The sequence below is a fragment of the Kogia breviceps genome, chromosome 10 (genome assembly GCF_026419965.1).
Source record: "Kogia breviceps isolate mKogBre1 chromosome 10, mKogBre1 haplotype 1, whole genome shotgun sequence".
NCBI classification, from domain to species: Eukaryota; Metazoa; Chordata; class Mammalia; order Artiodactyla; family Physeteridae; genus Kogia; species Kogia breviceps.
This window is the reverse complement of record NC_081319.1, coordinates 36,778,714-36,804,562: the sequence shown is the minus strand read 5'-3', so window position 1 is coordinate 36,804,562 and position 25,849 is coordinate 36,778,714. Positions and strand designations below refer to the sequence as shown.

At 52.0% G+C, this 25,849-nt stretch overlaps 1 protein-coding gene across 2 annotated transcripts; it reads right to left on the bottom strand.

Annotated features, from left to right (window-relative positions):
* Nucleotides 1–8,037: 8,037 nt before the first annotated feature.
* On the bottom strand, nt 8,038–19,340 carry SEMA3G (semaphorin 3G). 2 transcript variants are annotated; one of them, XM_067044013.1, is made up of 16 exons: nt 19,053–19,340; nt 17,124–17,284; nt 16,947–17,009; nt 16,642–16,761; nt 16,276–16,366; nt 16,031–16,147; nt 15,650–15,795; nt 15,335–15,449; nt 15,174–15,243; nt 14,762–14,906; nt 14,216–14,447; nt 14,030–14,121; nt 13,347–13,388; nt 12,386–12,614; nt 11,934–12,073; nt 8,038–10,591 (listed from the first exon to the last, which is right to left on the bottom strand). In XM_067044013.1, the coding sequence occupies exons 1-16, from the start codon at nt 19,261–19,263 to the stop codon at nt 10,142–10,144; spliced, it is 2,424 nt and encodes an 807-aa protein (XP_066900114.1). In that variant the 5' UTR covers nt 19,264–19,340; the 3' UTR covers nt 8,038–10,141. The 2 variants fall into 2 exon arrangements, with proteins under 2 accessions (XP_066900114.1, XP_058931558.2); XM_059075575.2 differs by having other exon boundaries at nt 8,038–10,588.
* Nucleotides 19,341–25,849: the final 6,509 nt, after the last annotated feature.

The window sequence follows — 25,849 nt, the reverse complement described above, 5'->3', positions numbered from 1 at the left end:
ACATTTGAGTACAAAGCTGTGTTCCTCCATCAGGTTTGGGGGAGGGAGCACTTTGGCACTGTGAGTCAAGGAAAGGGGGCTAGCAGTGAGACTCTGAACCAAAGAAAGAGAAGTCCCAGGGGAACTTGAGTTCAGAGCAGAGTCCTGATGCCAACCACAGGACGCGTTTGTGGCTTTGAGAGCACCTCTGCTCTTTCTGCCTGATTCGCAGAGGGCCGTTTCTACTCTTCTTTTTCCACCAAGATTCTTCCACCTTGATCTTGTTCTCATATACCTCTTCTGACTTCACCCACGTTTGTTATTATACAAATAAAAGTTTTCTCTCCATTGGTGTCTCCTTATGCATTCACTCTGGAATTTATCTAGCATACTAAGGAATCTGGAGGGTAGAGTGAAGGAATAGGAAAACACACCTTTCTACTCTTTAAAATTCAGTGAATTAAATGTAGAACTTTCAACTTAGACATGTTGCTCTGGAGGGAAGTATTTTGCAGGTAAATCGACTTTGCGGGGACAGAGATTTCATCGTTGTGCAAATAAACACACAGGATCTCATCAGGAAGGTGAGCCAGCAAAGGAGAACACACTGGACTGAGAATAGGCCACTACTGCAAGGCTTGGGGCCCTGGACTCAAAGGCCAGGGACTGCCGTGCTCATGTGGGACAGAACGGGCTCCACTCACTCCAGGCAGCCTGGTCTTTAGCATACCTTCCTAACCCTAACACACCTCCACTCAAACCCTCCTGTCTGGTGGCTCGGGCATTTCTAGCTCAGGTAAGGGGGCCATGCCAGGACATTAGGCAAGATAGCTAGGACAGAAACCTGGCAGAAGGTCTTGGGATAAATTGAATAGAACATTTGCTTGTTTTTAATGATTCTGTGGGATTTGGATTAGTGGGGGAAACTCAGGACCATTGCCAGGTACAGAGTTTGCAGGGTCTCGGTGTGAACTTGGTTTAAATGTTGCTGACCCCTGGAGACTTACATATGCACAGTGATTTGGATTTGACCAGATTCACTGGGAATGACAAGGAGGCGGTGGGGGTGAAAATAATACTTTAAAAAGAAATCAAGAAATACTAAAAGGATTATAATGAAAAATACTCTCTTGACTTATCCTTCCCTACCCCCAGTCCTATTCCCTAAAGGCAACTACTCTCCACATTTTTTAGCCATTTCTTGATATATTAATCTTAGACATTTTTGACTTCCTATTATATTACATAAAGATCTAGCACCTTTAAAACCTTCCCATGTTCATTCCCTCCATCTTTTATAATTGCATCACAATTTTTGTTAAATTAACCTTCAGTGTTGAGTCAAGTGGTACACTATGACTATTTTTCGTCACATTGGTTTTTTGTCTTAAAATTTTATTTATTTTTGCTGCGTGGTGTCTTCATTGCTGCACTTGGGCTTTCTCTAGTTGTGGCGAGTGGGAGCTACTCTTCATTGCAGTACGTGGGCTTCTCATTGCGGTGGTTTCTCTTGTTGTGGAGCACAGGCTCTAGGCACGTGGGCTTCAGTAGTTGTGGCTCGCGGGCTCTAGAGCACAGGCTCCATAGTTGTGATGCACGGGCTTAGTTGCTCCATGGCATGCGGCATCTTCCCGGACCAGGGCTCGAACCCGTGTCCCCTGTATTAACAGTCGGATTCTTAACCACTGCGCAACCAGGGAAGCCCTGGTCAGGTGTTTTGTAGAGTGCCCCTCAATTGGGATTTGTCTGATGTTTTTCTTTTCTTTCTTTTTTTTTTTTAATTTATTTTTAGCTGCATTGGGTATGTTACTGCATGAGGGCTTTCTCTAGTTGTGGAGAGCAGGGACTACTCTTTTTGAGGTGCGCAGCCTTCTCATTGCAGTGGCTTCTCTTGTTGCTGAGCATGGGCTCTAGGCGTGTGGGCTTCAGTGGTTGTGGCTCACGGGCTCTAGAGCACAGGCTCAGTAGTTGTGGCACACGGGCTTAGTTGCTCCATGGCATGTGGGATCTTCCCAGACCAGGGCTCGAACCCGTGTCCCCTGCATTGGCAGGTGGATTCTTAACCTCTGAGCCACCAGGGAAGTCCTTGATGTTTTTCTTATGATTAGACTGGAGTTATGGGTTTGAGGGAGGAAGACCACACAGGTAAAGTGCCATTTTCATTACATCAAATTGAAGTTACATATGATCAACATGACTTATCACTGTTGATGTTGATCTTGGTCATCTGACCAAGTTAGTGTTTGCCAAGTTTTTCCAGAAAGAGAAAAATTACTCCTTTTCCCCCTTTATATACTGTAAATTTTGGAAAGAAGCCACTCTGTGCAGCCCACAATTAATGAGTGAGGATTTATGCCCCCTCCCTCTTTAAGGACAGATTATCTACATATATTATTTGGAATTCTTCAGCATGGGAGATTTACCTATCCTCTCCCACGTATTTATTTATTCAACCATTTATATCAGTATGGACTCATGGATATGCATATTATACTTTGGGTTATAATCTAATACTACTTTATTTTGTTGTTCAGATTGTTCTAGCTTTGGCCATTGGGACTCCTATTCCTTTTCACATACTGCCATTATTGTGTGTTTCATTTTGGTTTGGTTTGGTTTGGTTTTGAGCACTTCTTTACTTTTTGGCACTACAAGATGCCCCAGGCTTATCTTGTATATTTTAAATACCTGTTTTCACAAATGATGTGTCTATTAGAATTAATTATCATTTTATAACCTAGGACCTAGAACATATAGTTCACTTGGAGAGGGTAGGAATAGACATCAAATAAAAATTCCCCAAAGCACCTGCTCTGCTTCCTCTAATTCTTACCTTTGTGGGAACCATGAACTAGGGCCAGGAACCTCAGATTCTCCTTATGTTTCCTTTCTGCTCAACCACCCTCTTTCTTGTCAATTTGACTATTTTTCAAATGTTTGTCTTCCTCTCCGTCCCACTGCCAGTGTTGAGCTCAGACCCCTGTGCCTCACAGGACTGCAGCAAAAGCCTTCTCTCTGCATGGTTTCCTATATCCACTTGCTTTGCTTGGCATATCCATCCTCATCCCGTCTGTTAATTGCCATAAAACATCTGCTAGCTCTTTACTTAGGATGGCCCCCGCTGAGATGGACATCTAAGCCCTTCCATGGGCAATCTGCCATGGCTACCCTGAAATACTGGGCCCTGAGCATGAGATTTGCAGTCTGGAGAGCCATAACCTCTATCCTCAGCCTGATGGATCCAGCATAAGGGCCACTTCTTCATCCCTAGGCACTCTCCCTGAGCTCTGCTTATACCCCTATTATAGCCTGTGTCATTCTCCATCTGGTCCCATAATTGTCTCTCCCTCTAGACTGGAAGCCCCTTATGGGAAGGGACCTTTCTGTCTTATTAACCTTTCTCCCCCTCATGGTGTCTGGCTCAGGACCCCACATGCAGAGGCAGTTTGATGTCTACTGAGTTGTTGGATGTGCTCAAACCCTGCATTCATAAGCCTGATGTTTTACTGTCAAACACCAGAGGGCACTGTGAGCATGTTGAGGAAGAAGATTATACACCAGAGGGCACCGTGAGCATGTTGAGGAAGAAGATTATAACCCTTTAGGCATGGAAGGTTGCGAAGGGTTTATGAAAACTTGCTTCTATTTGGGGATTGCACAGGACTTACTGCTGTTCACTTGTTCTAAACACATCCATTCAAGTTTATCCATGAGTTGTGCTCCTGTTATATCTAGAGGTTAGTATAGATGTTACTAATGACACTTCTATCATAGGTCAGGTCCTCAGATAGGACTGCCTTCATGGTCTCTCCAGACCCAAAGTGATCCTCCTAACCCCAGCTGCCCTCCTCTCACCCCTAAAAATGGGAACTGCCAGTCCCAAGGGGAATGGGTAATATGATTCTGTTCCTCTTCTGCCCTACCCTCCTGCTGCACATACACACACACACACACACACACACACACTCACACACTCACACACTCACACTCTCTCTCTCTCTCTCTCTCTCTGACATCAGGACCTTTGGTTGGTGGTTCAAAGGCTCTAACTTCCTGTTGGCAGGGCAGGAGGTTGCTATGAGAAACAGCACCTCCATTGGCCCTGACCCCAGGAACACAGCGTCAGCTCCCTGTATGCTTCCAGGCTGGCTGGATGTGAATCGCAGCATCACAGGGGCCCCTAGGTATGAGAAGGCTCCCTAAAAGACTAAGCCAGGGAGCCCCATTCCAGAGGGGTTGGCTATTTGCAAGGGTCTCATGCCTTGTACATTTTTTCCAAAAAACAACATGGCAATTGTAGGCCATAAACCAAAGAGTTGATGTTTTTCAGAACATAATCTCACTTTTCCCTAGCAAACCACCTCTAGCCCTGGGGTCTCTGAGCAGTGTGACAGCATGAGGCCTTCACAGAGGGAGTGAAGCCCAGGAGCTTCTCCCCCTTGTCTTTGGTATAAATTTGTTCCTTGGGCCTGCCCTGAAGTGCACCTCTAATAAACAGGAAGACTTCTGCGCCATCAATGTCTGTCCCTCACAGAGCATCTGAGACCTGTCTGGGCCATCAAAGCCATCCTCAGCTCCCAGGAGCATTCTGGAGGGGAACCTAGTCTCTCCAGAAACAATTCCCCATTGTGTCCCCTCACTTGGAAATCATAGATATGTTAACAGGCCCTTACATTTAGGCAGGTCCTGCCCTGGCTTTGTGCTAGTGTGTTGTTTTTTCTTCCCTGAACAATGTCCTTTCCAGTAGAGCCAGCCGTTCACACCATTGTCTGAGACCCTTGGACTACAGGAAACAGTACCAGATTCTTATCAGCTGGGGGGGTGGGGTGGGGTGGGGGCAGAGTGAACAGATGAGGTCATGCCCATAAAGCAAGCTGCTGGTCTGCCATGTCATTCTTCTATACCTTTATCTGTGAGAGCAGAGACCCCTTGTCCTTCTAACAGGCAAATCTGGGCTTTAAGTGTCTCTAATACTGTCTCCTCCATTTGATGGCAGACACTTGGACTCTGCTTTAGGTCTCTCGATTCACTTTGGAATCCTCTCCAGCCCACAACTGTCCCCTTGCCCTGGTCTTCCCTCTCTGCCCAATGGGATGTTCTTGGTGGTGAAACACACCCCATTGGGATGGCTTAGGGTGTGCTCCAGTCATCTTCCTCCCTGGGGGAAAGGGGTCAAGACTGGTCACCTGAGTCCTCCTCATAGCAGAATCCCTGAATACAAGCTACTATTTGACTGCTGGAGGCCTGGTGTGAGGATGAAGATGGGCATCCCTTTCAAGGCCTCCCTGAAGACTGTGCAGCATTTCCAATCCTCAGTGGAGAATGATTTTTTTAAAGGCATCATTGAGGAACCAGGAGTTTCCTTAATGAAAATCCAGTGGGGAAAGTGAAAGGCTTCATTAGGACACAGCCTCTAAGGAGGAGGGGGCCAGCAGTGGTACCCACACAAAGGTGGGCTGGGGCTGGGCAGTGGGAAGTGGGCACAGGGCCACAGCTGCTGTTACTTCATCTCCTGTGCACCAGGAGGGTGGGTGAGTCCGGAAGAGGAGCCAGGGTGGGGGTCCAACAATCCTTGAGCTCTTTAGCAGGTATTATATCCAAACCTAGCCCCACTCATTCCTTCTTTCTGCACACCAGGGCCAAGTTTGTAATCTCGGAAATGCCTGGGGATTTGATCCTGGTGTGTGTTGAATTTTCTCCTTGCCAGAGCCCCTGCAGACTAGGACTTGGGTGAGGCTGGGGTTAATCCTTAACTCGGGTGGAAATTGGTCTGTTTCTGAGCAACTGTCTGCTACTTGTAAGGAGATGTGGCTGGCTGAAGACACCTCAGTTTGCTGGACTGCAGAGGCACGAGAGAGTTCTCTGCGACCCACCTTGGCTCTAGCTGCATCTGGGGCCATTGCGAGCCCACAGAGAAGATAACCTGGAAGGAGACAGACCTGCCTCCTGATGGCTGCTGCCTGCCCACTCCTGAAGCTGGAGGATTCTAGGGGTGTCTGGGACCTGACCCAGGCTTAGCTGAATGAAAGGGAAGCACAGAAGCCATCTGAGAAAGTGAAAAGGGCTGTTTTCCACCCTTATTCTGACCCTACCCTGCCTCTCACCTTTCCTTAGAAACTAGTCTTTTGGACTGCAGGACAGCCACAAGCTTGGGGTGAATCCCAGCCCTCCACAGTGGATGATGCCAAACACAGGAGGAGCAGGAAATGGGCTGGGGAGGCAGGCTGGGTGTGGGAGAACAGGAGCCAGAGGCAGGGCAGAGTCCAGGCCCAAGGGACAGCAGACTGGCAGCTTGGCAGCCCTGGCCCTGGGGTGGCAGGTCCTGCTCTGGTACCAGCCATGGGAAACCAAGATGTGACTATTCCATCTGCAAAGTCGGGGGCTCCAGTGTTTACAGGCTTAGAAGGCAGAGCTTAATAAATTAATCTCAAATGTAAAGGGAATTAATCTAACCAGCATTTTCCCAAAGTATGCTCTTCAAAAGATTAGAAACATGAGGTGGTAACTGCTCCATGGGAAAAAAAGGGGATAGAGGGCCACATGTTTTGGAGGATCACGTAGCATATAGTAGGCATGCCAATTAATGATAAATCATCGTGAGCTCCTCAGGGATTTCACAGGGCAAGCAAGCAGGCAGTGCACAGCTCTGTAGGGGCTAAGGGGAGAGAAATCCCATGTTTATTTGACCATTGTCGAGGATCTCATGAGACAGTTGTTCCAAAGGACAACTTTTGACTAGCCCCTTTCTCGAAGCCCCTTTCCAGTTCTAAACCTGTTTGGGAAATCATGAAACAGGATCAAAGACCAGGGGAAGTATGAGACTTAGAGGGAAAAGCTGGGAGAGGAAGATAGAGTGAAATCCCTGAGGCAGGAAATAGGGCTGGAGATGAGGGTGGTGGTGAGGGGCTGGGGGAAGTCCCAAGGCCCAAGGGGTCTTCAGGGTGTGGGCAGTGGTGACATGGGAGCAGATACATCGTGCACCCCAGGGGAGAAGGGGGCTCTGAGGTTGCATTCACACAGCCTCCCAGCCCAGCACTCCACACCAAATGGTGCTCTGATGATGCTTCTCAGATGGGTGGTGATGGCCCGAGGCTGGGCAACACGGTTTCACTTTCTGTGAGGCCTGCGTGCTTGTGCAGGGTCCAGGAGGTGAAAGCAGGGGTCCTGCTCCAGTGTCTGGGCTGCAAGATGGGACTGATGACTGTTAAGTCCCCTAGTCCATAGCACAGATTGAGAAGGCCATCCAAGCAAGAGGCTAATCTCTGTGGTGAGGTGGGGTGATGTCCCTCCCATCTTTAAAGCACCCCTGCCTTTTCCCATCTCCCTCCAGCACCAGTGGAGTCTGCTCTTTGGGCAGGAGCATGATGTCACGGGGGGAGTGGGGCTGGGGGAGAGGCGTCTCCTGCATCCTGCCCCGCAGGCCAGACTGGGGCTCCCCCTCCTCTGCCAAAGCTGCAGGTCCTACAGCACAGCCTGGCCCCCCAGGCAAGAGCACAGTGGTCTTAATATACGTTGGTATGTGGCTGATGAAGATTGGCACCAGGCCAAGTGTTGCTATCACTAAGTCAAGTGTTATTGTGAAAAAGGAGCAGTGCTGCCTACGTGCCCAGCTGCCCTTCGCCAGCAATTTTTTTCCCTGGCTCAAGGTCTTCCTGAAGTTCCAAGAAATCTCAGAAGCCCGCAGGACAGGATTTTCCTAATTTAATAAGCAATCTCAGCTTCATAGGCAAAGCCCTCTGACTCCTTCCTTCCTCTGATACCCATCTCCTTCCCGTCTAGAAAATGCCACTCAGGGTGGTTTCTCCCTCCTGGAAAGGACAGGGAAAGCCCCTCATTTCCAGCTCACACAAATGGCATCAGTTAATTTAGTACAGAAATACACAGATACAATAATGGTAATAATTATGTGATATAAGTATTAACTTCATCCCTTTCCTTGCAGGTTGTGTGGAAAACCCCTGCTCTATCCTCACCAGCTCTTAGGGGCGGTGACAATAAAAAGAACAATAGTAATTATGAGAAGCATGCTTTGAAGACAGAGAAACCACAAGGCTCATCTCAACATATGAATACAAAAATAGAATTCACACATAGAAGCATTTCCAGGAGTGAACAACACACGGTATCGTGGAGGCGGGGGGTGGGGGGGTATGGACCAGTGGAAGCTGTCCATAATTTTCCAAGTGCAGGTGTTCCTCGTTCAGGATTTTTAACTCCTCCCTCTGTTTTCCAGAGTAACTTCCCCAGGGGACCCAGCCTAGTTGCTAGTGCAGAACCTGGGATAGAGGGGCAGAGATGGCTGCAGCTCTGACACCCATTCCTGGGGCTCTGCGCTGTCTCCCCACCCTCTTCCATGGCCTCTCTCTCCTCCTCCCCCCACGGTCCTCCTCCTCTGCTTTTACGTGCTGACATCCCAGCCACAGCTACCCCAGGCCAGAGGCTCCCCAAAGTGCTGTCAGGTTAACCTCAATCCTTCTGGTTCACTCACTGTGCAAAGAGGGGAAGAGGGGCCTTTTTCGGACCCCAGTTCTCTAGAGGTGGTAGGGGCTGGGGGGTGGGGGGAAGGAGTGCGGGGTGGCTCGGATAAAATCCAAGACAGAGTCTGGGTTTGAGTTCAGTGGGGCAGGAAGCCCTGTCTTGCTTTTTATCTGTTTTTTCCTCCTTCTTTTCATCTTGGTTTTTAATGGAGGGAATCTCAAACCTGATGCTCTTGTCTCCCTCCTGTCGGTTTTGTGCGTCACTGACTTGTTCACATGCAGGCTGGGAACAACTTTTCATTTAGTCCTCCTCCTCCTCCCCCTCCATGCTCCCCAGCCCAAGAAACACATTACTGCTGATGGCAAAAACACCTCCCTACACGCCCAGACAGATTGTGTCCTGGCCACCTGAGCCAGCAGCACCCCCAAGAACCAGCAGGACTTAGAAGCTTCCCCCTACATTTTTTTTCCCTTAAAAGAAAAAAAGGCTTCATAAATGAACCATCCGTGACAAACCCTTATTTAGCAGAAACCAAAGATCCCAGGGTGGGAAACATCTGGCTCCTGGGCTAATTGATGCCCTCTGGGGTCCTTGAGAATGCCCACCCCTGGGTCCCATAGGCGGTCCTAGGGTCTCCCACCCTCTCCCCATCTCAATAGCTTCAAGCTTCTGTGGCCTCCCAGGCAAAGCCCTGCCCCTTGTCCTGACCACCAGCTGCAGCTTGCTCCCAGAGCTGCCACATCCCCACCCTCCCAGGCTGTGGGTCAGCTTGCATTGCCCTGGGAAAGATAGCCCACCCCTCCAAACACCCCACACTTCCCCAGCTCCCCTCTCCCTATCTCTAGTCCACAGAGTTGGGGGATAACATTCTCCTAGAATTCACCCCCTCCCTGCTCATCAACATGGAGACCCTGATGGTGGGAGGGGCAATCCCATCAGGAGGTGTGGGCATCCCAGGAAACCTGGCCTGGCTGTTCCGAGACCCGATGAAGGGATATCAGGCTGGGAGGTCCAGACCATTCCCAGGTCCCAGGGAACTCTAGTAGTTTACGCTTCTGTGATTCTGAGATGCAGAAGAGGGGTTGTGCAGTGGCAGGGAACTACCAAGATATCAGGGCGCAAAGTGTGAGGGGGTCTTGCTTTTCCACCTTCTCAGCGCCTCCACTTTCCCTCCCCACCTCAGTCAGGGTAGGTCTTCTTAGTAGGTACTAGCTTAGAGGCAACTTCCACCCTCCTCAGCTGCCTGAGGGCCCCCTGCCCAGACACCTCCTCAGCTGCACCCACACACCCAGTCTAAGGGTCACTCAGAATGGCCATTGTTCTGCAGGCTGGGTAAAAATCACCCAGCCCTCTTGCCTCTGGCACAAGTGGAAATGTGCTCTGGGGGCCTCATTCAAGAACAAATAGCAGGCCCACTGGAGTTGCCAGCAGCCCGAGGGTGCTGGCTCCAGCCTGGGACTGAGAGCACAGAGAGGGGCAGGGAACAGGTCCAGGACACAAGGCCCTCCATCAGGCCCCAGCCTATCCTGTGGGTGGCCTGGTAGGTGTCTGGGGGCAGAGATTCCCATCTCTAAGAGGCAATCAGGCATGTTGGCCCCCTCTGCCCTAGCTTGGTGGGTGGGAGAAGCTGGGGGCTGCTGCTGGCCACTTGGCCCATCCCGACCACGCCCTCCTCCTCCCTCTTCTATGTGGCCTCCACCTCCCGGGGTGTCCGATTACGCTCAGCTTGCACCCGGCTCTTTACCTTCCTGCCTAGTTCCAGCCCCATCCAGCTCTTGCCCTTGGCCTGTTTGCTGCGGCCTCGGCTGCGGGAGGGGCACCACACACGCTCACAGTACTCATCCACCCGGGGCAGGTTGGCGAAGCCGATGAGCTGCAGGATGTCCTTATACCAGGCCTTGGAGGGGGTGGAGGCCGGGCCTCCTTGGGCTGCAGGCTCCTCTGGCCTCGGCTCCCAGGGAAACAGAGTATCAAGCTGTGCAGCCATGATCACTTCCAGAGCCAGGCGGACCACCACCTGGGAGAAGCCGTGCTCCAGCGTCATGCAGGTGTAGGTGCCCGCATCCAGGCGGTTGAGCCTGCGGAACAGCAGCCCCTGTTCCGTTTGCAGGATGCGCTCATCTGTCTTCACCTGCTGGGGGTGTGGGAGGGCATGAGGGCGCCTGGAGCAGGGCCTGCACCATCAACTTCTCTGCCCCTGCTTTTCCAAATTTGCCATCTCAGGGCTCATTCTCCCCTTCCCAGCAGCTTGGCCGGCTCAGCATCCTCGACCGTGAGCTAATTGCAGGCAGGGACTCACCTTCCCATAATCCAGGACAGGGCCTTCTCAAAGATTTGACTGACTGGTTTCTCCCCTACTCAGAGCTCTGGATCCCCTGTCTTGGCCTTGGGGGGCCCTGGCACATATTCCCAGGGAACAGAGGGTTAAAGAGTATTTATGGGCTTTTACTCAGGGGGGGCTATACCCCCTGACCCAGGACAAGAACTCCCCTCCACTCTACACACACACACAAACACACACACACACACACACACACACAGTCCTCCATGTCTCGGTCTGCATTGCCCACTCCCCCCACAGTGCAGGGCCCACAGCCCCATCACAGTGTAGGAGGTGGAACATGGTTCCGATCCAGCCCCGTCTCTGGCCTGAAACCTGTCTGGGCTTTAGTCCGCACATGTGTACTTTGAGGCAGCACTGCTTGGGTGGTGAGTGTTGTGTAACTCCATCTCATCGCTCCCCTGCCCCGTCCCCCCCGGGGGAGACTTCTCAGTGCCCAGCCCAACAGCTGGCCCAAGGCTGGCCTCCTCCAGTTCTCAATCTGGAAGGAGAGCCCCTCCTGTACTCAACCCACTCCCTCCTCTTCCCTACCCGTGGGAGTGGCTTTCGAATGGTTCTTCACCCTGCCTCCACCCACATCCAGACTCAAGCCCCAGACTCAAGCCATCTCTGGGCTTGACAGACTTTGCTGGATGGGGGAGGAGAGGGCCTAGGCAGACAGCTGGACTCCAGGGAGGATGTGTGGGGCCAGGCAGTGTGTGAGTGTGTGTGTGTGGTGGAGGTGTGTGTGCAAGGGCCAGTGATCAGGGGCCCAGGCCTAAGGCAGAGGAGGACCAAGAACCCCTGGGGAAGAGACCCCTTCGAAGATGAGCCATATGTGTAAGCATGGGGGCCTTCCTAACCAGCCTAGATCCCTTCCCTCTCTTCTATCTCTGCTACCCCGCTCTCACACAGAGCCCAGCTCAGTACCCAGGAGTTTGTGGGCTCCCTGTCACTGGAGAAGTTCTACCACATCTGGCCTGGGTGTTCCCAGATGGCAGGAACAGGGGCACCTCCTTCTAGGCACCCCAGGGGCTTTAATACATACTTTTCTTAAGTTGATCTTGGCAACTCCGCCCCCCCGCCCCCCCCGCCGGGTTCATGGAGGGGTGTGACCTCAGGACACAGGCAGGCTGGAGCCAGGGTCCTCACTCACCTGGTCAGGCCTCTCTTCCCCTGGCCTCTGTAAGAACCAGCGCACAGCGGCCTGGGGGGACTTGGGCAGGCACTCCAGGAAGGTGCTGTTGTGCTCTGTGCCGTAGACTGTGGTGGTTGCCACAAGTCCCGCAGTCTCCTCTGGAAGGATTTGAAGGTGGGCTCAGCTCAGGAACTATAGGACCCCTGGGACCACCCACTGACTCCCTCAGTCCAGGAGCCCCCATTAATGCGACAGGGACCTAGGTGTCTACTGATCCCTAAGCCGCTCACTCTGCGCAAAGACCCTAACCCATATGCTGACAGGAGCTGTCCACATAGGGAAACTGAGGACTGCCTGTTACTACAAGAACAGCCTGAGGCCATACTTCACAGGGGTCAAGCCCAGGCCACAGGGGTGAGTGGGGGCCCTGTGAGAGCCCAGCTGGTGCCCCCATGCCCGCCGCCACTCACCCTCCTGGCTCTGGCCCAGGCACTGCAGGGCAGGGTTGCCATGCCGGATGTCCTGCCGGCGGAACCGGCGCTTGCTGGTGCCGGGCCGGTAGCGGGTACAGGAGGCACCATCCCAGGCACAGTACGGGTCCCGGGCCAGGCAGCACTCTGCACAGGCACTGCCGTAAGTCTCACACTGGTGCAGCTGCAGCCGGGCCACGCCCAGCCTCGAGCCCACGTACAGCATTTGCTGGGAGGGACATAGGCAGAGCCCGAGGTGAGCCTGTGCTCTGCCTAGAAGCAGCTAGGCTCTCAGCTCCCTTGGCTTTCCTGAGACCCCTGACATTTGCAAGAGTCTTCCAGAACCTCTTGAGTGCATTCCCAGAAGAAAAAATGTTTATCACCCACCTGATCTACATCAGATCCTATGCTAGGACGTGGAGGGAATGGGGCACACCTGGGGTCTTTTCGCTAAGGGGCTTCTCCAGACCTTCCTGGCAGCAGACCTTTGCCCTCTACCCCAATGGCCTTTATCCTGTCTTGCCCCTGACTTTGGAGGTGAGCTCTGCTTTAAGCAATCCCAGTACAAAAGTCGAGATTTACCCAAAGATGAACTGGGGCAGATGAACTTGGGGAGATTTTGCTATTTGCAAAAGGACACACAGCAGGCCTCTAAAATCTATTTGATTTAAAATCTGGATCTTGTTTTCAAGCACGTTTTTGTCTCCCCTGAGGAACTGGCCTTTGTGGATCTCCCCTTATCTGAACACATGCTCACTTACTCCGGGCCTCCCGCTCCCACTGGTTTCATGCGTGGGAATCTCAGCTCCCAGCTGAACTCTCAACTCTCATTGCAGGGCTTAATCAGGCAGTCCCAGGGCCTGCTGTGACTCAGCTTTCCATAAGACAACAGCAGTGTTCAGGGAAACTTCACGAGACAGGTGGAGAGGAAGGAGTGGGGAGAGATGGCAGCTACTCTTACCCTTTTGACGGAGATCTCCATCTCAGTGATGGGTGTTGGCACCTGGGAAAGAAGCAAGACCTCCCCTGCATCCCTGTTTTCAGTCTCTTCCAGACTCTGGGTGGAAACCATCTTTTTCCCAGGTCAGTGCACTCTGTGGCAACTAAGGCCAGACAGTCTCTCCTACATTAGAAAGGTCCTCTCTCCCTGGCTGGCCTCCAAGTCTTGGCTACAAGCACAAAGCTCTGGTGTCCCCTCCCACAGTCCTGTTCCCCAGCAATGAGGCAGCTGTCCCAAATCACCCATCCCATGTGGTGAAGCACAACAGTTCCCCAAACACAGATGATCCCCTGTCTGACTCTATAGAGGGGTCAACAGAACCCTTTGGGGACGTGGGGTGTCAGCCACCCTTCAGTGCAACTTGATCCTGGCAGGGCTTTGTCAAGGGGTGATCGCCTTGGCCATCCCTCACTGGGCCCCCCAACTCTCAGCTCACAGACTGCGTCTCCAGGCCCTGCGGTCATTTAGAAGCATCGGCAAGGCCTCTGGAGTAGTGAGCGTCATCACTTTCACTCCCCACTGGCTGCAGGTTCAGTACAGCAGGCCCATCTCCCTCCTGTACTTTGCTCCTGCTTTCTCGTAGCCAGGCCTAGACGCAGGGATGGGGCTTGAGGGGACCCTTCCCATCAGTTCCCCCCACTCACCTTAAACACCTGGAGCTCCTCCAGAACCACCTCCTCAGGTTCAGCAGGGCCCCCCACCTGGAGGGCAATGACCTTGAGCACGGAGCCTGAGTCTGGGGCAGGGGAGGAGGGGTCAGTGGGAGAGGAAGGGGCAGCATAGGTCCTCACACACCTCCCCTGCCCGGCCACCCCACTCAGCCCACCCACCAGTCCCTAGGAAGATGACATCATAGGACCCATCCTCTGCCTCCACACGGTCCACCACGATCTGACGCAACTGCTGGGCCAGGTGGGTTTTGACGAGGACGGGGCGACCCTGCCGAGGACGCACGGGCCGGAACATGAGGGGGTGGGCTCGGGCAAACTGCAGCACCTCATCCGGGTAGTCCTTGGTGCTGCCAAAGGGTCGTCCTGGCTGTGCGGTCATCTTGCTGGGGCACTGTGGGCAGCGGCAAAGGGAGTGCCTGAAGCTTCCTGTGATGTCACATTCCTCACCCCAGTCTGTTTCTAGGCTCCACTGGCTGGGCACGCCAACCTCAGAGGGACCACTTGTGGACCCTTCACGCTGTAAGAGACTCCTTAGTGTGGTCTGGGCTCTGCTCCCATCCTCACCCCACCCAGCACAGCTGCTCTGGAGCCCCAGCTCAGCAGCTGCCTTAGGGCTGCATGCAGACACAGGCCTGTCCTCAGGCAGAGCCCCTCCTGGCATCTACTCAGCCCTCTTCCCTGCCCTGGTCCCAGGCAGATACTCACCACGCCAGGACGGGGAAAGGGTACCTTGCCCGCATAGGCCCCCCACTGGTGCTGGGGACCATCTTGGTGGGCAAAGGGCCCCTTGAAGACCTCCCAGATATCAGCCATGTGGTACACGCAGACAGCATAGCCCTGGAACACAGCACTGCCAAGGGCAGACAGGGACAGTAAGGCCAGGGAAGCTGTCAGAGACGGGAAGGGGGCAGCCTGGTTCCATAGGTAGGACAGAGGATGATGGTTGCTGTAGTCAGCAGAGACCAGAAAACGAGGACCCCCAGGCAGAGTACAGCCATGGAGTCACCGAGTCAGGGACAGAGACGGGGACCCATGGCGAGGCTGGACGTGAAGGCAGGGGCTCAACAGGGGAGGCGGCAGTGCAGAGACAGGAGGGGAGGGGAGGCTGTGTGCCCACCTGACCGTGCTGAACAGAGCGTACACCTCCAGGCTCTTCCCTGCATTGGGCCACAGCAGGAACACGTCCTCTGGAGACAGAAGGCCACGACCAATGCCCGCCACTCACTGGCTCTGAGCCCTCCCCAGCCCTCACCCAGCCTGCCCTGGCCATGCCCTTACCCAGCTGGTCAAAGTGGGTCTCGGCACCTCCAGGGCCAGGCACGGAGCAGAGTAGCCTGGCCTTGAGGAAGGTGCTCCATTTGCTCACCAGCACCCGCTGGCCACCTGCGTCATTCTGGGGAGTGGGGGCCAGTCAGCCTTGGGTCCCAAGGACGGGCCCCTCCTCCTGTTCCTCCACCCTCAACCTTGTGGGGGAGGCATGGATGTCAGCTCCACACCCTTGCCTCAGTTTGCCTGCTGCTGTGGTTTGGGACAGGTCTGGGAAGGCACATACGGCCAGGATGTGAACCTCACTGTCCCTGCCACAGCTCTCACCACGCAGACGCGGCCCACGCGGCTGACAGTGACACGGCCCGGGCCTCCATCAGGTGAAGGGACTGTCTCCGAGAAGAAGAAGTACACCTTGTCATCGTCCTGGTCGGAGTTGTCAGGGATCCGGGTGGCCATCACAAACCTGGGCTCTGTGAGGTAACAGGGTGAAGCTGGTGGGGGCCTCACAGGGGAGTAACAGGGTGGGAGGTGAGCCAGTGAGGAGGGGAAGAGGTGCAGGGACCCCACTGGAGGCCGGAGTCCCAGGCAGTGAGTGGGGATGGGCTGCCCCTCTGGTCCCCACTCCAGTGTCAGCTCTCCCACCTCCCTGCCAGTGCCAGGGGCAGACCCCAGCCAGCCTTGCCCTCAGCAGACCCCTGGGCTCACCGTGCAGGAGGTTCTGGTCAGAGTCAGAACGCAAGGCCGGTCGGGGACCCCCACTCCGGAAGATCATGGCTTCACGCCCCAGGAAGTCGGCATTGAGGCCTGTGTACAGCTCCCCTCCTAGGGTGAGGGTAGGGGGCAGAGTCAGGGGAGGAGGGCCAGGCCCTGTACCCAGACCCCATCCCTTCCCAGTGATGTCGGCCGGCTCCCACCCTTGTCATGCCCACCCTGGCCTGGGCATCACCCACCTACAAAGGTGCTGGCGAAGGGACGGCTGGGCTCGTGTGGGCACCTCCCCCGCCCACTTTCCAAACTTCGGGGCTCCAGACGGAGCACATGCTGGGGAGAGGGAGGGAGGGAGGGAGGGAGAGGCGTCACCTAGGAAAGCAGAGCCAACCCCAACCCGGGCAGCGGCCATCCCTTGCAGCTGGAGAGTGGGGGTGGGCGGAAGGTGCCCTTATTCAGGACCTTGCCGGCAGGGTCAGCTCCCTGGCACAAAGGTGCCTTTCAGGCTCTGAGCCCTCTGCCCTGACCCAGGTTCAATGGGGAGCGTTCAGACAACAGGGAGGAAATGTTACTGCTTCCCAGTCCCTTGCGGGGCCGACCCGGCTCACCTCTCCACGATGCCCAACAGCAATGAGGACACAGGTTGGCTGGAAGGCACCAGTGCCACATGCCAGCAGGTGGGTCCGGTTGTGGGGCTGCAGCACTCGCACAAAGTTGGCACACTCCACCTAGGGGGAGAAGCGGGGTGGGGGGATGATCTAGGGCGGGGGGTAGATTCTTCACCGTCAGGAGCCTTCAAGATCTGCTTCAAGTGGCCCCAGAACAGGCACCTGGGGAGCAGCCCCAGGCTCTCCTGGGGGTCAGGGACTGGGTGTTGGTCATGGTGGGGGCAGTCACTCCTGACATCACTCACCAAAGGATCTCTTCCCTTGCGAACACACTCCTCCCTTTGTCCAGGCTGCGGTGGCCACAGCACCTGAAACACAGCCTGTATGAGCCCTGACCTCACAGCCTCAGTTGACCCAGCTCGTCTCCCATCTGGAGTTGCCCAGCTCTCAGACAGAGCCGCTTCCCAGTCAGTCCAGCTCACCTCCCGGGGATCCAGCCATGCCTGGTCCAGCCGCAGAGAGTAGATGGCATCACGGCCGCCCAGAAACAGGCGGTCCCGGTACTCGTCCAGGTAGAGGGCCCGAAGGTCCAGGGAGCCCCGGGGACCCAGAAAGACAGCAGAGCGGTTGGCAGAAAGGAGGTCTAGGAGGGAGGGAGGGAGGAGGTCAAGGCCTGCTGCTCAGCCCCCTTCTCTGTGGAGGTGGAGGGTCCCAGCTGTGCATTCACTGTCCCCGCCCCCACTCACAACTGGAAAATGTTAATATGCAAGGGGTGCTGGAGGGCTTCAGGGAAATGACTCCTGGGGGTGGGTGGGACAGGGGGCTCTGAGCCCCCCACCCAGTCCAGCCCACCCAGGGGCCTGCCCCCTACACCTTCACTCCGTGGCCCCCTGGTATTCCGTTAACATCTCCTTCCCCCTGGCCCATCTGTGCTCTACCCAGTCCCCAGGGAAGATGGCCCCACTGGCAGAACTTATGGCAGCAAGCTGGGTGAAGTGCTGGGAGAGCCTGGAGGAAGGGTGGGTGGTCTGAGCAGCGTGCAAGGCTGACTCAGTGGGACAAGTGGATGGACAGGGGAGAGCGTTCCATCAGAGGGAGCACCTGGCTAAGGCCTGGGTGTGGGAGAGGCCAGGTATGGTCAGGTGGATCTCTAGGCTCTGGTCCAGCGATATGGCTAAAGAGGGTTTTCTCTTCCATGGATGCTGCCCACCCAGGCCCTAGGGATGAGGGTGGCTCTCTGGGGATGATGATCCCAGGAGGTGGGGATCCTGAAGTAGGCCCTTGGGGTCCAGCTAGGTAGCTGGAGATGATGGATGGGCAAGGGCAGAGTGGCAGGATGTGGTGGAAAGGGGCGATGGCCACCATTGGGAAGGTGAGGTATCCAAGCCCAAAAGGTCATCCTCTCTATCCCCAAACACTCACTCTATCCCCAAACTCATTAACAGCCTCTTCCAGGAAGCCCTCCATGCCTGACAGTACTTTGGAGGAGATTTGCCCTATTTGGACCTTTTCTTGTAGCCGGACTTAGCCCAAAGCCACAGCTCCCAGGGCAGGACCACATTCCACAACCCCTGGCACTCCCACCCCCACCCTGACTCCCTTCAGACTCTCCAGAGTGGAGCCATGTCTCCAGCCTCCGACTCTCCAGAGAAGGCCTGGGTCTCCCTGCTCGGACTGGGGTTCCTGGGGGAAGGTGATCACTCCTCTGGTTTCCCCAGGAAGAAGAATCTGTGGAGAGCCTTTGTCTCATCTGATTCAGAAGAGGCCTGTGCCAGCTGTAGCACAACATATCAGGTTAGATCTGCAGAGGAACCTCCTGGGCCAGGATGGGCAAAGAAGGGAGGCTACAAAGAGCCTCGTGGATGGAGGGGAAGAGGAAAGGCCAGCATTGCAAAGTGGGCTGCAAGAGGCAGGAGGGGGAACAGGGCTGTGGGCATAGGGTGAGGGACCCCACTTCAGGGTGGATGAGAGGGACAAGATGCTGCCCTCTTCCCCACTGTCTGCCCTGGGCAAGGGGCCCAGCTGAGAGCAGACAGATGCTCCAGACCTGCCCTCTCTGCCCCCTCCCCATCTCTCTCTGCCCGTCTCTGCTGAGATCTCTCTCCTTTTCTCAGCAGTCCCCTCAGTTTCTCCCCCAGTGTGTCTCTGTCTCTCCCACCTCCACCCTATTTCTTCCAAGACCTGTCCCCCTCCCCCTGCCTTTCTCCCAGGCTCCTGCCTCTGGCGGCCAGCCGGGAGCACATGCCAGGGAGTGACTGTAAAGTCTTTCCCACAGGCTGTGCTGGGAGTGACTGCATCCTTCCTGCTGTCAGAACAGACTGCCCTGGGCTGGCTGGGGTCCCATAGCTGGGGTATGGCAGGGTCCAGGGCTCCCAGGGACACACACACAAACAGGGTGCGCACTGCCCTACCTCGGTAGGAGAGCCGCAGGCGGGGCACGCTGGGACCAGGGCTGAGGCTGCCGCCGCAGAGCAGGAGGCCCCACAGGAGGCAGCAGATGGCCCAGGCTGAGGGGGCCATGCTGGGGAACCGGGGCACCAAGCTGCTTGCAGAGCTGCCCTGGGTCCTGCCGCTGCCGCTGCCGCTGGTTGTAGTTTGCTCCGTTGCAACCAGGCCTGCCATTTATAAGGCAACAGCTCCACCCCGTCCCAGGCGGGGAGGAAGAGGGAGGGAGCAAATGCCCTGCCATCCACCTGCAGCCTCTCATTCCACCTCGGCTGGCCCAGCTGATGCCTCTGTGTCAGAATAGCTAGTTCCCCATTTTGGGAGACTCCTTCCCAGCTGCACTGTGGGTGGTTTATACAGAAATGTCCACAAACCCAAGTCCCTAAGCTCTAGCAAAATGTCAAGGGGGGAAATAGCTTGGAAGAGAGATCAGAGATCAGAGGTTGATGGGCTGGGTGGAGGGGGTCTAGCTGGGCTCTCTTTTGCTCCTTGCCCCTCTGGTGCCCATGACAGAGACCCCCACAGAATGATTCTGGGCCCTGGGCCCTGACACCAAGGGCCCAGCCCCCTGAAGTCTTGGTCAGGCTTCCCAGCTCCCCTGGCAGGGCCCAACTGCCTGGGGGGAGTCATTCCAGCCCAAGGGGCTGGATGGGGGGCTTGAGGTCTGGCCACACTTCACAGATCTGAAATTGGCAATAGGTGAATGCCCAGACTTCTCCACCCAGGCCTGTTCGTGTCTGGCCTCCAGGCCCCATCCCAGCCCAGTGGGGCAGGGAAAAGGATTCACCCTGTGCCAAAGAAGCCCTTATTGCCCTGCGTCCCTCAGTCTCTAGTCCTCCCCGAGCCCCAGGGCCCAGAGTGTCACCAGGGAAGTGGTGGGTTCTTCCCAAGGGTGAAGGGAGGGTGCTCATGCCCCCACTCCCTCCGCTCTGAGCTCTGATCCAGGGGACAGGAGAGTCACAGAAGAGGCACAAGGGGGGAGATGGGGCTGAGGGGTTGAATAGGGCAAGTGAGGAGACCTCCCCCCCAAACAGCAACCCCTGTCTCCACCCTCCACAGCTGCCACCCCACCCCATTCCAGACCCCTACACTCAGAATCTGAGGACTTGGGCACTAAGATTACCACCTCGAGTGAGAATCCTGGTGCTCCCAGGATTCTAGAAACTCCTGCAAGTTACCAGCCCGGGCTCTCAGATGGTGGTCAGGAAACTTGGGGGCATCAGAGAACTAAGGACATGGCCCAGGCCACACAGCGGCCTGAGAACAGGTCTTGCTCAGTCCTGCCCCTTCCTGGGACCCTCTCTTGCTTCCCAGGCTTCTGAGGGTACTGGGACCCCACCTCCCTTGCTATCTCTTTCCTGAAAGAGAAACAGCTCAGTCTCTGAGTCAGCGTGAGAAGGACCCAGGGACCTGGAACCCTGTCTCCCTGTCCCCATCTCCCCTCAAAATATACATGCCTCTTGACCTGGGATTGGGCAACATGCTACTCAGGGAGGCCACCTTGCCTCTGGATACCCTGAAGAAACTTGGCCAAGGCCTTTCCCTCTCTGGGTCTCAGTCTCCTCCTTCCAGAGCCAGGGACCAGCCATCTTAGGTGTAACAGGCTCTATAAACTGGAGAGGGGTGCTTGTGCGGCAGCTGCCATGATGGTGATCATATCCTGGGCCCTTGGAGGAGTGGAGCCCCTCTGCGTACATCTCCCTGGGGAGATGTTTCAGCCTAGTAGCCCGGGCTGGGGGCCAATGTCTGGCTGGAGATTGAGCCAGACAGCCCCTCAACCAGCATGTGGCCACCAGCTGTGGGTGGGAGGCCCAACAACTCCTCAACCTGCCAGCTAACCCTGGGGATCTAAGCTCAGCCAGCCCCCAGCTGTGACTGCAGGGGAGGCCTGGGTCTACTGGAACAGGATGCAGGGACAACCTGTTCCACACTGCAGAAAAGCAACCTGTGGCAGGGGCTAAACTTGTTGTGTGGCCTCGAGCAGGTCCTCTTCCTCTCTGGGTCTGGTTCCCAGTCTGAGAAGGGGGTAAGGATCTTCTGTAAAGATCTCTGCTTGCAGGGAATTCCCTGGCAGTCCAGTGGTTAGGACGCTGCAGGACTCCGTGCTTTCACTGCCAAGGGCCTGGGTTACATCCCTGGTTGGGGAACTAAGATTCCACGAGCTGCGTGGCACAACCAAAAAAAAATTAAGATCTCTGCTTGCTGGTTGCAGGTGGGAAAAAGATCCCAAGTGTGCCCTTGGTGTCTGGGATCAATGGGCCCAGCCACAGGCATCTTGTGCCATCTAATGGACAAAGTAGGAACTGCAGGAGGTCCCAAAGCTGCCCGTTGTCTCAGGCGGTGATGGGCAGCAGGGCCACCCAGCAGAAACCACACCCTCTTAGGACAGCAGGCAGTAACCAGGCAACCTTAATAGAAAGAGGCAGGGGCAGTAGGAGATACTCCAGTGATTGCTTCTTTTTAAAAATTTGTAAAATGTATTTATTATTTTTTCCTAAGTATAGTTGATTTTCAATATTGTATTAGTTTCAGATGTACAGCAAAGTGACTTGGAGATATACATATATATATATATATATATATATATATATATACTTTTTCAGATCCTTTTCCATTGTAGGTTACTACAAGATATTGAATATAGTTCCCTGTGCTATACAGTAAATCCTTTTGTTTATTTTATATATAGTAGTGTATACCCCATACCCCTAATTTATCCCTCCCCCTTTCCCCTTTGGTAACCATAATTTTGTTTTCTATGTCTGTGAGTTTGTTTTTCTTTTGTAAATAAGTGCCTCTGTATTATTTTTTACATTCCACATATAAGTAATATCATTATTGTTTGTCCTGCTCTGTCTCACTTACTTCCCTCAGTATGATCATCTCTAGGTCCATCCATGTTGCTACAAATGGCAATATTTCACTCCTTTTTATGGCTGCGTAATACTCCATTGTGCATATATGTACATATATATGTATATATATGCCACATTTTCTTTACACATTCTCTGTCAGTGGACATTTAGGTTGCTTCCATGTCTTGGTTATTGTAAGCAGTGCTGCTATGAACATTGGGGTGCATGTATGTTTTCTTTTTTTTTCATTTTTTCAATGTTTATGTTTTATTTATATATTTTTTCTTATTAGTCATCCATTTTATACACATCAGTGTATGCATGTCAATCACAATCTCCCAATTCAGCCCACCACCCCCACCACCCCCTGCCGCTTTCCCCCCTTGGTGTCCATACGTTTTTTCCTCTACTTCTGTGTCTCAACTTCTGCTCTGCAAACCGGTTCATCTGTACCATTTTCTAGGTTCCACCTATTTGCGTTAATGTACGATATTTGTTTTTGTCTTTCTGACTTACTTCACTTTGTATGACAGTTTCTAGATGCATCTCTACAAATGACCCAATTTCATTCCCTTTTATGGCTGAGTAATATTCCATTGTATATATGTATCACATCTTCTTTATCCATTCACCTGTCGATAGGTATTTAGGTTGCTTCCATGACCTGGCTATTGTAAATAGTGCTGCAATGAACATTGGGGTGCATGTGTCTTTTTGAATTATGGTTTTCTCTGGGTATATGCCCAGTAGTGGGATTGCTAGGTCATATGGTAATTCTATTTTTAGTTCTTTAAGGAACCTCCATACTGTTCTCCATAGTGGCTGTATCCATTTACATTCCCACCAACAGTGCAAGAGGGATCCCTTTTCTCCACACCCTCTCCAGCATTTGTTGTTTGTAGATTTTCTGATGATGCCCATTCTAACTGGTGTGAGGTGATACCTCATTGTAGTTTTGATTTGCATTTCTCTAATAATTAGTGATGTTGAGCAGCTTTTCATGTGCTTCTTGGCCATCTGTATGTCCTCTTTGGAGAAATGTCTCTTTAGGTCTTCTGCCCATTTTTTGATTGGGTTGTTTGTTTTTTTAATATTGAGCTGCATGAGCTGTTTATATATTTTGGAGATTAATCCTTTGTCTGGGGCTTCCCTGGTGGCGCAGTGGTTGAGAGTCCGCCTGCCAATGCAGGGGACATGGGTTCGTGCCCCGGTCCAGGAAGATCCCACATGCCATGGAGTGGCTGGGCCTGTGAGCCATGGCCACTGAGCCTGCGCGTCTGGAGCCTGTGCTCCGCAACGGGAGAGGCCACAGCAGTGAAAGGCCCGCATACCGCAAAAAAAAAAAAAAAAAATTGTTTTAATCCTTTGTCTGTTGATTCATTTGCAAATATTTCTCCCATTCTGAGGGTTGTCTTTTCATCTTGTTTGTAGTTTCCTTTGCTTTGCAAAAGCTTTTAAGTTTCATTAGGTCCCATTTGTTTATTTTTGTTTTTATGTGTGATTTATATCAGAGTGTTCTTCCTATGTTTTCCTCTAAGAGTTCTAGGGTGTCTGGCCTTACATCTAGGTCTGTAATCCATTTGGAGTTTATTTTTGTGTATGGTGTTAGGGAGTGTTCTAATTTCATTCTTTTACATGTAGCTGTCCAGTTTTCCCAGCACCACTTATTGAAGAGACTGTCTTTTCTCCATTGTATATCCTTGCCTTCTTTGTCATACATTAGTTGACCCTAGGTGCGTGGTTTTATTTCTGGGCTTTCTATCCTGTTCCATTGATCTATATTTCTGTTTTTGTGCCAGTACCATATTGTCTTGATTACTGTAGCTTTGTAGTATAGTCTGAAGTCAGGGAGCCTGATGCCTCCAGCTCCGTTTTTTTCCCTCAAGACTGCTTTGGCTATTTGGGGTCTTTTGTGTCTCCATACAAATTTTAAGATTTTTTGTTCTAGTTCTGTAAAAAATGCCATTGGTAATTTGATAGGGATTGCATTGAATCTGTAGATTGCTTTGGGTAGTACAGTCATTTTCACAATATTGATTCTTCCAGTCCAAGAACATGGTATATCTCTCCATCTGTTGGTATCATCTTTCATTTGTTTCAACAGTGTCTTATAGTTTTCTGCATACAGGTGTTTCTTCTCCCTAGGTAGGTTTATTCCTAGGTATTTTATTCTTTTTGTTGCAATGGTAAATGGGAGTGTTTCCTTAATTTCTCTTTCAGATTTTTCATCATTAGTGTATAGGAACGCAAGAGATTTCTGTGCATTAATTTTGTATCCTGCAACTTTACCAAATTCATTGATGAGCTCTAGTAGTTTTCTGGTGGCATCTTTAGGATTCTCTATGTATAGTATCATGTCATCTGCAAACAGTGACAGTTTTACTTCTTCTTTTCCAATTTGTATTCCTTTTATTTCTTTTTCTTCTCTGATTGCTGTGGCTAGGACTTCCAAAACTATGTGGAATAATAGTGGTGAGAGTGGACATCCTTGTCTTATTCCTGATCTTGGAGGAAATGGTTTCAGTTTTTCACCATTGAGAATGATGTTTGCTGTGGGTTTGTCGTATATGGCCTTTATTATGTTGAGGTAGGTTCCCTCTATGCCCACTTTCTGGAGAGTTTTTATCATAAATGGGTGTTGAATTTTGTCAAAAGCTTTTTCTGCATCTATTGAGATGATCATATAATTTTTATTCTTCAATTTGTTAATATGGTGTATCACATCCATTGATTTGCGTGTATTGAAGAATGCTTGCATCTCTGGGATAAATCCCTCTTGATCATGGTGTGTGATCCTTTTAATGTGTTGTTGGATTCTGTTTGCTAGTATTTTGTTGAGGATTTTTGCATCTATATTAATCAGTGATATTGGTCTGTAATTTTCTTTTTTTTGTATTAACTTTATCTGGTTTTGGTATCAGGGTGATGGTGGCCTCATAGAATGAGTTTGGGAGTGTTCCTTCCTCTGCAATTTTTTGGAAGAGTTTGAGAAGGATGGGTGTTAGCTCTTCTCTAAATGTTTGATAGAATTCACCTGTGAAGCCATCTGGTCCTGGACTTTTGTTTATTGGAAGATTTTAAATCACAGTTTCAATTTCATTACTTGTGATTGGTCTGTTCATATTTTCTAGTTCTTCCTGGTTCATTCTTGGAAGGTTATACCTTTCTAAGAATTTGCCCATTTCTTCCAGGTTGTCCATTTTATTGGCATAGAGTTGCTTGTAGTAGTCTCTTAGGATGCTTTGTATTTCTGTGGTGTCTATTGTAACTTCTCCTTTTTCATTTCTAATTTTATTGATTTGAGTCCTCTCCCTCTTTTTCTTGATGAGTCTGGCTAATGGTGTATCAATTTTGTTTATCTTCTCAAAGAACCAGCTTTTAGTTTTATTGATCTTTGCTATTGTTTCCTTTGTTTCTATTTCATTTATTTCTGCTCTGATCTTTATGATTTCTTTCCTTCTGCTAATTTTGGGTTTTGTTTGTTCTTCTTTCTCTAGTTCCTTTAGGTGTAAGTTTAGATTGTTTATTTGAGGTTTTTCTTGTTTCTTGAGGTATGCTTGTACAGCTATAAACTTCCCTCTTAGAACTGCTTTTGCTGCATCCCATAGGTTTTGGATCGTTGTGTTTTCATTGTCATTTGTCTCTAGGTATTTTTTGATTTCCTTTCTGATTTCTTTTTTTAAAACATCTTTATTGGAGTATAAGTGTTTTACAATGGTGTGTCAGTTTCTGCTTTACAACAAAGTGAATCAGTTATACATATACATATGTTCCCATATCTCCTCCCTCTCCTTTTTGATTTCTTAAGTGATCTCTTGGTTAGTTAGTAACGTATTGTTCAGCCTCCATGTTTGTGTTTCTTACGATTTTTTCCCTGTAATTCATGTCTAATCTCATAGCATTGTGGT

Bases quoted from the DNA above. Each gene is read 5' to 3' on its own strand.
- SEMA3G (XM_067044013.1), bottom strand. From the start codon at position 19,263: ATGGCAGGCCTGGTTGCAACGGAGCAAACTACAACCAGCGGCAGCGGC. The intron at 14,448-14,761 runs GTGAGTATCTGC...CGCTGCCCACAG, and splicing joins CCTTTCCCCGTCCTGGCGTG to TGCCCCAGCAAGATGACCGC. The intron at 12,615-13,346 runs GTAAGAGTAGCT...TGTCCCTCCCAG, and splicing joins TGGAGATCTCCGTCAAAAGG to CAAATGCTGTACGTGGGCTC.